This window comes from Heptranchias perlo, chromosome 12 (assembly GCF_035084215.1).
Source record: "Heptranchias perlo isolate sHepPer1 chromosome 12, sHepPer1.hap1, whole genome shotgun sequence".
NCBI lineage: Eukaryota > Metazoa > Chordata > Chondrichthyes > Hexanchiformes > Hexanchidae > Heptranchias > Heptranchias perlo.
The window spans coordinates 61815114-61832484 of NC_090336.1; the positions used below are offsets into that span (position 1 = coordinate 61815114).

Here is a 17371-nt window from a genome sequence, read left to right on the forward strand (position 1 = left end):
TCATCTTGAACACTGAAAGTTTTATGGGCTTTCTTGTGTCCAAAATCAAGATATTTTGTTCTGCTGCTACTGATCCCCTACTCTTCCCCCATAGTCCTCTCCCTGTCCTCCTCCTGACCCGAGTACCACAAACCCCTTACTCCCTAGTTTTTCCTGTCTCTCTCCTCCAGCCCTCACTAAACATATCTTATCCATGAAACCCACCACCTGCTTTCTCAATTCACTTCTGTCTGTTTGACCCACCAGATTCATTCCTTATCCCCCGGGTTACTGACATAACCAATCTGCCCCCTACACATGTCAAAATCACCATCATCGACCCCTCTTCAAAAAAAGTACTCCCACCCCTCCATTCTCCCCAACTGCCACCATTCTCCAACCTTTCCTTCCTATCTAACGTGTTAGAATGCATCATCGCATTGCAAATGCACTGCCCCAATCCCACGTTCCCTGTCTGAGACCCATCAATTAAGCATTTGCCCCATCCATTGCACTGAGATTGTGTTGCTCAAAGTCACCAACTTCGAGCACAGCTCGCTCCTCGATATCTCTGTTGCCTTCAACACCATTGGCCACACAATCCACCGTCAATGTCTTTCTTTCACACTGTATCCCTGTATCTGTTGGATCACCCGGGTACAGGGAAACCTGACGCTGAGAAGCCCACGCCTCTAACTGAGCCCGCCCATTCTGTTTTAAAAATCGACTGATTTGAAAGGACAGAAAATCTGTCGGTCTCCATCACAAACGTGTGTTCCCACCCTCTCCCCACATCCCAACCTGATTTTCCTCTATCTATTGCATCGATCAAAGGCGGGTAAATGGAGTTGAGGTACAGATCAGCCATGATCTGATTATGTAGAATTTACAGCACAGAAATAGGCCATTTGGCCCAACCATGTTTATGCTCCACATCAGGCTCCTCCCACTTTAGTTCATCTAACCCTATCAACATATCCTTCTATTCCTTTTGTCCTGGTGTACTTACCTAGAATCCCCTTAAATGCATTAAATTGAATGGCAGAACTGGCTCGAGGGGCTGAATGGCCTACTCCTGTTCCTATGTTCCACCCTGTTGAACCACTATCAGGAACGGGAATGTCTGTCTCTCATTCTCCGTTTCATTGAAAGAGACAACAGAACACAGTGAGAATGTGCCCTAGAATTTATCTCAAGTGAGTGAAGTAGTAATTATGCTCTGGTGTAGTGGATTAATAATCTAGTAGAACACGAATTCAAATCCCACCATGGCAGTTTGAGAATTCGAGAGTTTTAAAAAAATCTGGCAGTAAAATACATGAAGCTGTCGGATTCTTGTAAAAACCCAACTGGTTCACTGATGTCCTTTAGGGAAGGAAACCTGCTATCCTTACCCGGTCTAGGCCTATAAGTGACTCCAGTCCCACACCAACATGGTTGACTCTTAACTGCCCTCTTAAGTGGCCCAGTAAGACACTCAATTAGGGTAACTAGGGATGGGCAATAAATACCAGCCTTGCCATCGACGCCTGCATCCTGAGAATGAATTATTTTTTGATTAATATCTGTGCCACATTTTCAACATACAGCTGAGAAAGTATAGATATATCACAGAGGGGTCATTAATGGTGTTTGTCTTCAAAGTAATTGAGATTGATTTAATGTCATTTGGCAGTTTTTTAAAAAAAGAATGGCACATTTTGCTTGCAACTGACAGCATAACATGAATTATTCATAAATACTAAATGCAATGCACACTTCTGGATTGCACGATGGAGCAGAACAGCCCAGGGCAACCTGAGTTTTCCACAAGAGGTCGTCCTTGTCACATTAGCTGTGCGCAGCCCTACTCCTCCTCCCCTTTCCCTACTCCTACTCCTTCTGCATCTGGTCCGTGGAATAGACGTGACTTCTTTTTGCCGAAATAAAGCGACGTGCAGTCGCTGCAAAAAGCGAGGGGGTTGCATCCCGGAGCAAGTGGGAGACGCCATTGGCCGCACCTTATAGGCATGAGGAGGAAGAGGAACGGGGCGAAGAGTATGTCAGGTACGGAGTGCCACCAAGAGAAGGGATCTTCACAGATGCAATAGATGGAATGCAAAGCAAAGCCCCAGACCTGACCTCTGTTCTCATGTCCAAAGAGGAGGTCCCAGGGAGCACTGAGATCAGGATGCACAACTGAGAAGGAGAAGAGAGACCCTATTCATTCATTATTCTTGAATTATTGGAAGGGATGAACCAAGATTCATGGACAGGCTCCACTGTGAATCCTGGCACTCGTATGGATGCTGATGGCTGCAGGTATTTTGGGCAGAGGGTTTGCTCCTGGTCTCTCCTTGGCTTTGGCCGCTGTGTTCCTGGGGAATATGGGAGGCTGCAGGTCGCAGGCTCGGACCTGGGTGCAGGTGATGGGTGGACCTCATCTCCAGCTCTGCACTTCGCTCCTTAACGCGGGGATGGTCGCAAAGTGCATCGGGGTGTGCATCGTGCTCCTGCTACAACCCGTCTCAGCAACGAACGGTAAGGCAATGGGGACACCAGAGGGGCGGGCCAAAGGGGGGAAGAGGAGGAAAGTCAGAGGACAACAGTGTCCAGATTACAAGTGATAACCTGTTTCAGAAAGTGCAATCCGCGTGAAACTGAGTCCCAAAATTGACCCCAGTCCTGTGCTTTCAGTTTAAGAGCATATGATGGATAAATTCCTCGTTTAATTTATCTGTTTTCCTTGTTCCAAATCTGTATTGATTCTGGGTAAATCGGTGTTGTTAGTGTCAGTGTATTTGCTGCTGTAAAGGTATATCCTTAGCAGGATGTTGCAAAGCCCTGAATTTAATATTTACATTGTTGAAAAATGTCTGATTGCTGCAAAGGAATCCAGCACCAGACATTAATATGTGCTACCTGTGGTTTGTGTGTGTGTGTGAGAGAGAGAGAACTTGCATTTATATAGCACCTTTCACATCCTCAGGATGTCCCAAAGTGCTTCGCAGCCAATGAATTACTTTTCTGAAGTGTAGTCACTATTGCAATGTACGGAGGGACAGGCGGAGACCATTCAGCCCCTCGAGCCTGTTCCGCCATTCAATTAGATCATGGCTGATCTGTATCTTAACTCCATTTACCTGCCTTGGTTCTGTAACCTTTAATCCCCTTACCTAACAAAAATCTATCAATCTCAGTTTTGAAATTTTAAATTGACCCCCAGCCTCAACAGCTTTTTGGGGGAGAGAGTTCCAGATTTCCACTCCCCTTTGTGTGAAGAAGTGCTTCCTGACATCACTCCTGAACAGCCTAGCTCTAATTTTAAGGTTATTCCCCCTTGTTCTGGACTCCCCCCACCAGAGGAAATAGTTTCTCTCTATCTAACCTATCAAATCCTTTAATCATCTTAAACAGCTCAATTAGATCACCCCTTAATCTTCTCCACTCAAGGGAATACGAGCCTAGTCTATGCAACCTGTCCTCATATAATTTAACCCTTCTGGCCCCGGTATCGTTCTGGTGAATCTGCGCTGCACCCCATGTAAGCAAACGCAGCAGCCAATTTGCGCACAGTAGGGTCCCACAAGGAGCAGTGAGATGAATGACCAGATAATCTGTTTTTGGTGATGTCGGTTCAGTGACAAATATTGGTCAAGGGACCAGAGGAATGCCTCTGTTCTTCTTTGACCAGTGTCGGGGCATCTTTTATGCTCACCTGAACAAGCAGAAATTGTTTAATAAGATATTTGAAAGACAGCACCTCCGACAGTGCTGCACTCCCTCAGTACTGCCCTGGAGTCTCACTCCAGATTATGTGCTCAAGTGACTGGAGAGAGGTTTAAAGTTCCACTTCCTCATTTCTTGGCCGTTGAATATGTATAAAGTGCTGAAGACTTTTCCCACCTTCAATGCAGTACAGAGGGAGTGCTGCATTATCAGAGGTGCCGCCTTTTGGATGAGACGTTAATCCGAGGCCACATCTGCCCTCTCGGGTAGACGTAAAAGATCCCATGACACTATTCAAAGAAGAGCAGGGAGAGTTCTCCCCGGTGTCCTGGCCAATATTTATCCCTCAACCAACACCTATAAACCGATTATCTGATCATTTATCACATTGCTGTTTGTGGGATCTTGCTGTGTGCAAATTGGCTGCCATGTTTCTTACATTACAATGGTGACTACACTTCAAAAGTACTTAATTGGCTGTAAAGGGCTTTGGGACGGCCTGAGGTTGTGAAAGACCTTATTATTATTTCAGTCTCTTTCTGCTTATAAACTTTAATGAATTGCGGGCACTTTGCTGGGTACTATGGCTTCTTCACTGAGGGTGAAAGATGCAGCTGCATACTTTATGAAACTGACTTGAAAGTGACTAGTAGATTTTTGGAAAAAGCCCAGGTCGAATCTAAGAGCAGAAAACACCAAACGCTGTTAATTAATTGAGAAAAAAAATGAAACAACAACTTGCATTTATATAGCGCCAATATTAACGTAGTAAAACGTCCCAAGGTGCTTCACAGGAACGAATCTTAAGCAAACTTTAACACCGAGCCACATAAGGAGATATTAGGACAGGTGACCAAAAGCTTGGCCAAAGAGGTAGGTTTTAAGGAGCGGCTTAAAGGAGGAGAGGCGGAGAGGTTTAGGGAGGGAATTCCAGAGCTTAGGGCCGAGGCATCTGAAGGCATGGCCGCCAATAGTGGAGCGATTAAAATCGGGGATGCGCAAGAGGCCAGAATTGGAGGAGCGCAGAGATCTCGGAGGGTTGAAAAAAGAGTCATGCTCAAAGGATTGGGGTGAATTGTGTTACTGGTGATAGCCTTTGCATCTGATCACCTTGGTAAATGTGACCTGTATATGTGAGGCTGTGCTGAAATACTGAAAAGTCCAAGAGAGTGAGAGAACATCCACAGGTTATAGCACACATCCAATCTATGCTGATATTATACCAGCATAACCTCCCAAATGCAGCCGTGTTTGCTTAATTGCTCGATGCCGTCATAAATCGAATGTTAATGCGGACTTTTTCTTGTGCATTTTGCCCTGAGCTCAGGCAAGCAGTAGGCTTTGTTCTCTTGCCCATTCGTATCGCTGATAAACGACTGTGGCCCACTGAAGCAACTGGAAATTACACCCCTGGAACAAATCCTCAATGTCATTTGGCTTAAGAGCTATTATCAGGCACAATAAAAAAAATAGTTTGACAATTGTGGTTCAGCTATTTTTCTTATCACATCTATTGGGGCCTCCAGCCTGTCATATTTAAGCCTGAGTGTGTTCACGATCCCACTCCAGAGACTTGAACACAAAATCCAGGCTGACACTCCCAGCACAGTACTGAGGGAGCGCCACACTATCGGAGGTGTCGTTGTTAAGATGAAACGTTAAACCGAGGCCCCGTCTGCCCTCTCGGTTCGGCGTAAAAGATCCCATGGAACTATTTCGAAGAAGTGCAGGGGAGTTCTCCCCGGTGTCCTGGCCAATATTTATCCCTCAACCAACATAATTAAAATAGATTATCTGGTCATTATCACATTGCTGTTTGTGGGATCTTGCTGTGCACAAATTGGCTGTCACGTTTCCTAAATTACAATAGTGACTACACTTCAAAAGTGCTTCATTGGCTGTAAAGCACTTTGGGATGTCCTGAGGCCGTGAAAGATGCTATTTAAATACAAGTCTTTTTTTTAGAAATGACCTTTACTAGTATGAGTGGGCAAATGCTTGACATGTCTATATGACGTTCTCTGCACACTAATGATCAAAGGCTTTAACATTTTAATTTCAAATGGGTTGTAGCTGCATTTAAGAGGAGTATCATACCAATGCATTAATCTGTCACATGCTAATTTTGGCAGGAATAATTTTTAGGCTGTAGTGATTTGAGTGACCTCAGCAGGCACTGTACAGATAGGTAGTGTAGTGGTTATGGTACTGGATTAGAAACCCAGAGGTTGTGAGTTAGATCACACACCAAGGCCTACATTACAACATTGACTATACTTCAAAAGTACTTCATTGGCTGTGAAGCGCTTTGGTTCGTGAGTTGATGAAAGGCGCTATATAAATGCAAGTTCAGCTGCATAGGCCCTAAACTCTGGAATTCCCTCCCGAAACCTCTCTGCCTCTATACCTCTCTCTCCTCCTTTAAGGCTCTCCTTGGGACGTTTTACTATGTTAAAGGTGCTATATAAATGTAAATTGTTGTTGTTACTTTCCTTTTAGCAAGTTGTGAAATTAAAATCAATAAATCTGGTGATTGGCACCAGGAATAAATGACGATGAAAGCTGCTGGATCGCCATAAAAGCCCAGTGGGTTCATTAATGCCCTTTGTAGAAGGGAGCCTGCTACTTGCCTGGCCTACACGTGACCCTTGATGCCCTTGCCTCTGTGGTGGCCTAGCAAGCCACTCATTTGTTCGGGCCACTAGGGATGGGCAATAAATGTGGCCTTACCAGTGTCGTCCCACATTCCAAGAACATTTAAGAGGGAAGACTGTTGTCCCTGACATCACAGAAGAATAGTTGAGGCTGCAACCACTGCATCTTTTAAGGGAAGTGTAGATAAACCATCTGGAGCAGAGAAAGCTGCAGGGCTATGGGGAGAACGCAGGGCAGTGGAATTAGTTCAGGATTGCTCTGGCAAAGAGCCAGCATAGACACGATGGGCCAAACGGTGTTGTTCTGTACTGCAAGCTTCTGTGGATAAAAAGCTGCATGCAACCTGCAAAATAAAATGAGACTTGTAAAATGAATGAAGTTCGCAGTATAAATTGACCACAGCGGTTAGTTGGTGTTTGGTAAAATATTGCCTCAGGCTATATATTGCAGTACAGCCATTTCTCTAACCATAAAGTCATAGGACATCATTAATGCCCTCAACAAGAGTCAGTATTTTGTAGCCTGTTTCCTTGTGGGTGCAATTTTCAGTCAGATCATGTATGCTGTTAGCCATTATATAACCGATAATGATGTATATTATTAACATCAGACCATCCCACACATACATATGAAAGGAAGGAGCAAAAAGTCTGTGACATGATTACGAATATTCACTAACTAGAAATTCAAAGCTGGGGAAAAAAAAACGATACATTACGTAACCATGCCAACACATCAACCAACAGACCAGTTGGCTTGAAATCATGGGATGGATACTGAATAAATAGTTCAGATTCTCGCAGATGTGCAGGAAGTTGTTGAGCTAATGTCATGTACAGGAGATGACTTGACAGTTGGTGTGTGAGATATGCAACATACATGCTGATAAACTAGTGGACCTCCCGTGGCAGTGCTCATTGTAAGTCAGCCCGTGCGCTGTTTTAGAAGGAGAGGAACCTAATATCATAAACTCCAAATGTATTATTCTTCTGCTAATGCATGCATGTAATTGCTTTGCATCCATGAAATCGATGCTCACCTCAATTACAGGTCAGACAGTCTTTCTTTCTTTTTCCCGACGTTTAGAGATTACAGATTGGGGGGGCAATTTCCATTGGAATTCTCCCGCTCCGTAATTTTGGTGGAAGAGCTGCAGAAACCTGGAAAAACTGGGCAAGCTCTATTCACACTGTTTTTTGCAGGGTTTCTGCAGGGGTCAGAAACAACCAATATTAAATGAGGGGCTTTTGTTCTCTTTGATTTGCATCAGTAACAGTGTGCGATATCTGGAGTGTGACAGAAAGCCTTCTCCATATATATGTATATGTTTGTATGTGTATATATAATTTGTATATGTGTGTATATATATGTACACGTATACATATACGTGCACATGTATACACACATATGCATACATATAAGTTTATAAGATATTAAGGGAAACAGGTAGGGTGGATAGAGAGAAACTATTTCCGCTGGTTGGGGATTTTAGGAGTAGGGGGCACAGTCTAAAAATTAGAGCCAGGCATTTCAGGAGCGAGATTAGAAAACATTTCTACACACAAAGGGTTGTAGAAGTTTGGAACTCTCTTCCGCAAACGGCAATTGATACTAGCTCAATTGCTAAAATTAAATCTGAGATAGATAGCTTTTTGGCAACCAAAGGTATTAAGGGATATGGGCCAAAGGCGGGTATATGGAGTTAGAGCACAGATCAGCCATGATCTTATCAAATGGAGGAGCAGGCATGAGGGGCTGAATGGCCTACTCCTGTTCCGATGTTCTTATGTTCCATATATACACTCGCAGGGACTTGCAGGCATTGAGGGGTGGGTTCTTTTTGTAATGGGATTGGGGGGGGGCAGGCAGGCTGAGCTCCTTGGAGCGTAGCACGACTGGGGCCATTGGGGGTGAGCCCTGTATTTGAGTGGGACCTCTGGGCACGGGCCCCGTGCAGGCCGGTGAGTTAATACACCACTGATGTTAACAGAATTATTGTCAATTAAATAGAATTAAAAAGGCTAATGGAAACTTGGCTGATGCCTGGCATATAAAGGGATGGAAGTTATGTTACAGTTATAGAAAACTCAGGTTAGACCCCATTTAGAGTAAGGGGGTCTAGAGGAGGTGTAAATGGTTACAGCAGAACCATTAAGTACCTGCTGTCTGAGAAAATGGGAGCAGTGGTTATGATCTAAAGTTGTTGAAATCAATGTTGAGTCCGGAAGGCTGTAAAGTGCCAAATCGAAAGATGAGGTGCTGTCCTTCGAGCTTTGGAACAGTATAGGAGGCCGAGGACAGAGAGGTCAGAGCGGGAGTGGCATGGATTGATCATCATCACCTCTCGGATTCCATTTGCAGCTTTATGAACCTATGTTTCCCAATGTAGCTTGTCAAGTTACAGTTGGGTGCTTAATTTTTTTTTTCTTTTATGGGATTTGGGTGTCGCTGGCGAGGCCAGCATTTATTGTCCATCCCTAATTGCCCTTGAGAAGGTGGTGGTGAGCCGCCTTCTTGAACCGCTGCAGTCTGTGTGGTGAAGGTTCTCCCACAGTGCTGGTAGGAAGGGAGTTCCAGGATTTTGACCCAGCGACGATGAAGGAAGGGCAATATATTTCCAAGTCGGGATGGTGTGTGACTTGGAGGGGAACGTGCAGGTGGTGTTGTTCCCATATGCCTGCTGTTCTTGTCCTTCTAGGTGGTAGAGGTTGCGGGTTTTGGAGGTGCTGTCGAAGAAGCCTTGGTGAGTTGCTGCAGTGCATCCTGCGGATGGTACACACTGCAGCCACTGTGCGCCGGTGGTGAAGGGAGTGAATGTTTAGGGTGGTGGATGGGGTGCCAATCAAGCGGGCTGCTTTGTCCTGGATTGTGTTGAGCTTCTTGAGTGTTGTTGGAGCTGCACTCATTCAGGCAAGTGGAGAGTATTCCATCACACTCCTGACTTGTGCCTTGTAGATGGTGGAAAGGCTTTGGGGAGTCAGGAGGTGAGTCACTTGCCGCAGAATACCCAGCCTCTGACCTGCTCTTGTAGCCACAGTATTTATATGGCTGGTCCAGTTAAGTTTCTGGTCAATGGTGACCCCCAGGATGTTAATGGTGGGGGATTCGGCAATGTTAATGCCGTTGAATGTCAAGGGGAGGTAGTTAGATTCTCTCTTGTTGGAGATGGTCATTGCCTGGCACTTATCTGGCGCGAATGTTACTTGCCACTTATGAGCCCAAGCCTGGATGTTGTCCAGGTCTTGCTGCATGCGGGCTCGGACTGCTTCATTATTTGAGGGGTTGCGAATGGAACTGAACACTGTGCAATCATCAGCGAACATCCCCATTTCTGACCTTATGATGGAGGGAAGGTCATTGATGAAGCAGCTGAAGATGATTGGGCCTAGGACACTGCCCTGAGGAACTCCTGCAGCAATGTCCTGGGGCTGAGATGATTGGCCTCCAACAACCACCACCATCTTCCTTTGTGCTAGGTATGACTCCAGCCACTGGAGAGTTTTTCCCCTGATTCCCATTGACTTCAATTTTACTCGGGCTCCTTGGTGCCACACTTGGTCAAATGCTGCCTTGATGTCAAGGGCACTCACTCTCACCTCACCTCTGGAATTCAGCTCTTTTGTTCATGTTTAGACCAAGGCTGTAATGAGGTCTAGAGCCGAGTGGTCCTGGCAGAACCCAAACTGAGCATCGGTGAGCAGGTTATTGGTGAGTAAGTGTCGCTTGATAGCACTGTCAACGACACCTTCCATCACTTTGCTGATGATTGAGAGTAGACTGATGGGGCGGTAATTGGCCGGATTGGATTTGTCCTGCTTTTTGTGGACAGGACATACCTGGGCAATTTTCCACATTGTCGGGTAGATGCCAGTGTTGTAGCTGTACTGGAACAGCTTGGCTAGAGGCGCAGCTAGTTCTGGAGCACAAGTCTTCAGCACTACAGCCGGAATGTTGTCGGGGCCCATAGCCTTTGCTGTATCCAGTGCACTCAGCCGTTTCTTGATATCACGTGGAGTGAATCGAATTGGCTGAAGACTGGCTTCTGTGATGGTGGGGATATCGGGAGGAGGCCAAGATGGATCATCCACTCTGCACTTCTAGCTGAAGATGGATGCAAACGCTTCAGCCTTGTCTTTTGCACTCACGTGCTGGACTCTGCCATCATTGAGGATGGGGATGTTTACAGAGCCTCCTCCTCCCGTCAGTTGTTTAATTGTCCACCACCATTAACGACTGGATGTGGCAGGACTGCAGAGCTTTGATCTGATCCTTTGGTTGTGGAATCGCTTGACTCTGTCTATAGCATGTTGCTTCCGCTGTTTAGCATGCATGTAGTCCTGAGTTGTAGCTTCACCAGGTTGGACCTCATTTTTAGGTACGCCTGGTGCTGCTCCTGGCATGCTCATCTGCACTCCTCATTGAACCAGGGTTGATCCCCTGGCTTGTTGGTAATGGTAGAGTGAGGGATATGCCGGGCCATGAGGTTAATGAGTATTAACACATTTTGCAGTAGTTTTTCCTCACGCCAAATTGTTGAAAGCACAACAGTCACCAAAGGGCAGAGTACAGGGCGGTATTTCTGTTTGAAGGTGATGATAGCTAAATGCTGGAGAGGTATCAAGGATATCTCAACAACAACAACTTGCATTTATATAGCGCCTTTAACGTAGTAAAACAACCCAAGACGCTTCACAGGAGCACAATGAGACAAAATCTGACACCGAGCCACATAAGGAAATATGAGGACAGGTGGAGGAAGGTTTTAAGGAGCGTCTTGGAGGAGGATTGAGAGATCGAGATGTTTCGGGAGGGAATTCCAGAGCTTAGGATCTAGGCAGCTGAAGGCACAGCCGCCAAAAGTGGGCGATGAAAGTCGGGCTCACTAATGGGATTAGTGTGTTTTAAATTCATCCTCCACTACTTTGCGCTATTCAGTCTTTGTATAAAATTTGTTTCTTGCCCGCCGAGCAGGGATGGTTCTGTTGGCTCTCTCTGAGAAGGAGACTGGTGTGGTAGCTTAGCGAAATGTCTTTTGTGATTGGAAGTGGAGATAAGTCTCTACAAATAAGGCATTTATTGCCGTGCTGTGATACCGTCACAAGCTTTTAAGTGACCTGCACACACGGACCTGCCTCGGTCCAAACCAGATGTTTAAAGATTTGAACTATTATCTGAGGGTAACTCGAATGAATGTTGCAGACTACAAAATAAATTTTCTCAGCCTCGGGATCAAGAATGGGCCATTCCTAAAGCTGATTGGTGAAGAAATCGATAGCAGAACACTTGGGGTAATTTTAACTTTTGGCAACAGTGTAAGAAAAAAAAAGCACTTACATTTATATCGATAGCGCCTTTCACAGCCTCAGGACGTCCCAGAGCGCTTTATAGCCAGTGAAGTACTTTTGAAGTGCAGTAACGTTTGTAATGTAGGAAAAGCGACAGTCAATTTGCGCACAGCAAGATCCCACAAACAGCAATTTGATAATGACCAGGTAATCTGTTTTAGTGATGTTGAATTGAGGGATAAATATTGACCCCAGGACACCGGGGAGAACTCCCCCGCTCTTCTTCAAGATAGTGCCATGGGATTGTTTACATCCACCTGAGAGGGCAGACAGACAGGTAATATCTCATCTGAAAGATGGCACCTCCAACACTGTAGCACTCCCTCAGCACTGCACCAGGAGTGTCAGTCTAGATTGTATGTTCAATTTCTTGGAGTGGGACTTGAACCCACAACCTTCTGATTCAGAGTGCTACCCACTGAGCCACAGCTGACACTAGTGTAAAATGGGTGTTATCAGATCAGCTGTCCATTCGTTATACACCAATCCTGATATTTGTTTGAAAATCGAGTCGGATGTATAACAGGCGGCTGATTCGATATCGCTCGTTTTGCACTATAGCCCAAAGTTAAAATTACCCGCAAGGTCTGTGACTATATCAGCAACTTGAAATATTTGCAAACTAATAGATATTTGGATTTAACTTTATGAATGGCCTCCAAGACTTATTGGTACTCAATGTGTAGCCCGCAAAGACCGAGAGCTTGCTCACTCCTGTCCGATGGTATTCCTACCTTCAGTCACCTTGTGCAATTCCTCCAGCACGGTGCAGAGAAACACCTTGGCTTTCATCAAAACTGTCGGGCTCCAATCACCACTTAATATTCCCCGACTGCACCTTATCCTTGTCTGATGAGCAGTTAACTTCTTACACGTAACCTTGGCTTTTGACTTCCTCGTTTAAATGCTGTCAGTTCTGTTTCTTGCACTAAGTAATGAGAACCCTGAGCCAACCTAGCAGAGGAAGGATTCGATGGTGATCTCAGCCTAACAGTTGTACTGAAGACTAGGAAGACTAGAAGCAGTGATTGCAACATTCTGGTGGAGTTTACACGTAACCCTGAATCCTGGAATAAAACAAGTCCATTTTATTATCAGACTGTACTGCATATTACAACAGTGACTACACTTCTAAAGTACTTCATTGGCTGTGAAAGTGCTTCGGGACGTCCTGAGGTGGTGAAAAGCACTATAGAAATGCAAGTCTTTCTTTTCCTTCTAATGACCCTGATGGCATCCTAAACCTTTAGAGCAAAGCTTGAGTGGGTAATGGATGTTAACCAGAGCCGAATTAAGAATTCTTTGGGCCCTGAGCACCAAGACCATTCAGGACCCCTCTGCACCCCCCACCGCCATATCTATCAAAACCTACCCCCGAAAGGGTTGGGCTACCACAAGGAGTAGTTGAGGCGAATAGCATAGATGCATTTAAGGGGAATCTAGATTAGCACATGAGGAAGAAAGGAATAGAAGGATATCCTGATAGGGTGAGATGAAGTAGGGAGGGAGAAGGGAATGGAATTTAGGGATTATGAAGAGATCATTCAAGATGCTGGACTGGTTTTATACCAAGCCTATGAAGGGAAATATGGAGAATCCTAGTGGTATAAACTGAAAGAATAGCAATTAGATGGAAGCAGTTTATATTTTAAACTCTGAATAATTGTATGGAGCATAAACGCCGGCATAGGCCAGTGGGGCCGAATGGCCTGTTTCTGTGCTGTAGTTTTGATGTAACAGAGAAGGTTGGGGCAGCTTCTCACCAGTGCTGGGACTCACAACCATTGAGGGACGGGTTCTTTTTCCAATGGGATGGCGGGGGAGGCAGGCAGACTGAGCTGACTGGAGTGTAACATGACTGGTGCCCTTGGGTGGGTGGGGGGGGAAGCCCTGAGTTTGACTGGGCCCCTGGGCACAGGCCTCTTGTAGGCCGGTGAGTTAATACATCCCTGATATTAACAGAATTTTTGTTAATTAAACATAACTAAAAAGGTTAATGGAATCATAGAATTGTAGAATGATACAGCACAGGAGCTGCCATTCGGCCCATCATGCCTGTGTCTCTGGAGTACTGGGTTCAGTTCTGGGCACCGTACCTCAGGAAGGACATATTGGCCTTGGAGGGGGTGCAGCGCAGATTCACCAGAATGATACTGGGGCTAAAAGGGTTAAATTATGAGGACAGGTTGCACAGACTAGGCTTGTATTCCCTCGAGTATAGAAGATTAAGGGGTGATCTAATCGAGGTGTTTAAGATGATTAAAGGATTTGATAGGGTAGAGAGAAACTATTTCCTCTGGTGGGAGAGTCCAGAACAAGGGGGCATAACCTTAAAATTAGAGCTAGACCGTTCAGGGGTGATGTCAGGAAGCACTTCTTCACACAAAGGGGAGTGGAAATCTGGAACTCTCTCCCCCAAAAAGCTGTTGAGGCTGGGGGTCAATTGAAAATTTAAAAACTGAGATTGATGGATTTTTGTTAGGCAAGGGTATTAAGGGTAATGGAACCAAGGCGGATAAATAAAGATACAGATCAGCCATGATCTAATTGAATAGCAGAAAAGGCTCGAGGGGCTGAATGGCCTCCTCCTATTCCTATTTTCCTAGAATTTGTTCCCTCAGCCCCAGTGAGTCGAGTCCTTAAATTCACTGCCAGCTTATTATTCTCTACGTGTCAATAAATGTACACATATATATATTTTAATATTAAATAACATTTACTTTATCTACTTTCACCCATTGTCGGGTGGACACCATTATGAAGAAGAAACCAAAGGATATGGGTGAAAGGTCGATGACACTGTGATAATACATACTGTGATATTCGATTTTTTTTAACACTGCTTGGTCCATTAATTATTCAGTATACATAACAGCCCCGCTGTGCAGTAAATGTCACTGGTCCACAGTCCCTGTATTATTCTTAATTTAATTATGTACTTTCAAATGGAAGGGTTTGCAAGATCTCATGGGTGCGTTGAATGTAGATTTATTTGGCGGTTGTTGTTTTTGTGTTTTACTGTGGAGATCATGCGTTCGAATGTAATTTAGGTACACTGTGACGCTCTGTGACCACAGTTTTCTCTCAGAGGGCTCGTAGGCGGTGGGATTCTTTGCCACAATTGACTATTGAGACTAGAACATCATATGATCAGCTCCCACATACACAAATATTAAAAAGTAAACACAACATGAGGCCCAACATATTATTTACATAAATCTGTGATACTGTCCTTGTCTTGATGTTGTTTGTTGTATTAACCTCTCCTTTGGTCCCACTTTCTCTCCGCACAAGGGAGATTTACTTCTACGGAGGACAGAGGCTTTGTACAAACAATATCACATAGGTCGAGGGCCCCCAAACTGTTTGTCTTCTTGGGCCATATAGGTGTATAGTATGGAGCCTCAGGGTCAGAAAATGTAATTCATTTTTCAAAGGAATGTGAGGGCCCGGTGTCTTGTTGGCCATCTGGTTGGTCCTGGTTATCTCGGAAATATCGTACCCCACCATGCCTCTTAAATCCCACTCCCAGGTTCGTATCCAATTCTCTCTTGAATTTACAATCAGCCCCATTGCCTCTCTTGCAAGCCCAGTCTGTACATTCACCACCCTCTGTGTAAAATATTTAAATCGATACTGTCTTTCCACCCTTCCCCATGGAGGTTTGAGGTTCTGCCCTCTTGTTGTAGAGTCTGTGACTGCGTTAAACACTCTGGTGATTATGTTGTCCATACCCTTTGGGACCTTGAATACTCCTGAGCCTCCTCTTCTCCAGTGTAAACATTCCCTCTCCTAAGCACTCAGGTGCCTCAATTGAGTTGCCCATTAATTTGCAAATATGTCTAGTTGCTGATACTGACAAGTACTTTGATTTAGGATTTTTCCACCAGTGAGGTAACAGTGCCCTTCCAAAACCCCCAGGCTCATGAAATTTCAACAGGACAAACCAGCAAATAAGAAAAATAGGGGTAGATTTTCAACTCGCCGCCTGCTATAGAAAGTACCTGGTTTTCATTTGCATCGAAATGTCGATCCACAACGTCCGTACGGCAATTTGAAAATCTACCTCGTTGATGGAGTTGTCCACAATGAACGGGTTTGGGGTCCGTAGGAGAAATACCCTCCCACAGCTCGTAAAGCCTGCGTGGAGGATGGGAAAATTCAACCTCTTGTAATAGAAATGTAACCGTCCCTCGCTGGAAGCAAAATAGAGGCCATGGAAGGGAAATGACAGACTCAAATGAGAGCAGTTAAGCCATCTATGTTTGAAGATTTATGTATTTTCTGACCTCCAGCTACACTGGCTAGATTTTCCTGTATCTACCGGAGCACTGACATTGTCCCAGCTATTTACGTACAGATCTGAACATACTCTCCAGGCTCTGCTTTTGATACCAATTTGACAGCCATATTGCAAATCAGAAATAGAACAAAAAAAATCGAATGGAAAGGACTGTGATTAAAGAATGATCCGTGGCTGCACACAATGGTGTTTGGGGACTTGCAAGATTAGGAACTTGCTGCTCTCGTTCTTTCAATGAGCTGCCCCGGCTTCTAGATTTATTGTAATAATATTTTTCAGAACTTTTTTCACATTAAATCAGTGTATAAAAGTATTGTCGCAGTCTGGCTGGGGTTTAGAAAAGTGTTTGAGTCTCTCCTTTTTTTTAACATTTCTTTGGACCCTGCTATCTGGCATTTCATCATAGAATCATACAGCACGGAAGGAGACTATTTGGCCCATCATGCCGGTGCTGGCTCTTTGAAAGAGCTATCCAATTAGTCCCACTCCCCACCCCCCCCCCCCCACCCCCGCTCTTTTCTCATAGCCCAGCAAATTTATTTTTAAAGTGTATATCCAATTCCCTTTTGAAAGTTTCTACTGAATCTGCTTCCACCATCGTTTCAGGCAGTGCATTCCAACAACAAAAACAACAACTTGAATTTATATAGTGCCTTTAACGTGGTAAAACGTCCCAAGGCGCTTCACAGGAGCGATTATCAAACAAAGTGTGACACCAAGCCACGTAAGGAGGTATTAGGACAAGTGATGGTGAAAGAGGTAGGTTTTAAAGAGCGTCTTAAAGGAGGAGAGAGAGGTAGAGATGCAGAGAGGTTTAGAGAGGGAATTCTGGAGCTTTAGGGCCGAGGCAGCTGAAGGCACGGCCGCCAATGGTGGAGCGATGGAAATCGGGGATGACCAAGAGGCAAGAATTGGAGGAGCGCAGAGATCTCGGAGTGTTGTAGGGCTGGAGGAGCTTACAGAGATAGGGAGAGGCGAAGCCATGGAGAGATTTGAAAACAAGGATGAAAATTTTAAATCGAGGCGTTGGTGGACTGGGAGCCAATGTAGGTCAGCGCGCACAGAGGGTGATGGGTGAACAGGACTTGGTGCGAGTTAGGATATGGGCAGCAGAGTTTTGGATGAGCTCAAGTTTATGGAGGGTGGAAGATGGGAGGTCGGCCAGGAGAGCATTGGGATAATCGAGTCTAGAGGTAACAAAGGCACGGATGAGGGTTTCAGCAGCAGATGGGCTGAGGCAGGGGTGGAGACGGGCGATTTTAGATCAGAACAACTCGCTGCTTTAAAAAAAAAACAGAATGTGGCAGAAAATGTTTTCTGCAGCAGATGCTGAGTTGAGGTAGATGTAAAGAAGAGTGAAGCATGTTGAAATGTCGCAACA

General features: G+C 45.0%; 1 protein-coding gene across 1 annotated transcript in view; it reads left to right on the forward strand.

Moving 5' to 3' along the window:
- The first annotated feature begins 1911 nt into the window (after positions 1 to 1911).
- The window catches only part of kiaa1549la (KIAA1549-like a), a 378638-nt gene continuing 363178 nt past the window's right edge, over positions 1912 to 17371 (forward strand). Inside the window, exon 1 of the mRNA XM_067994216.1 lies at positions 1912 to 2499. Within this exon, the coding sequence (XP_067850317.1) occupies positions 2265 to 2499 (235 nt within the window). The 5' untranslated portion in view covers positions 1912 to 2264. The remainder of the gene's footprint in view (positions 2500 to 17371) is intronic.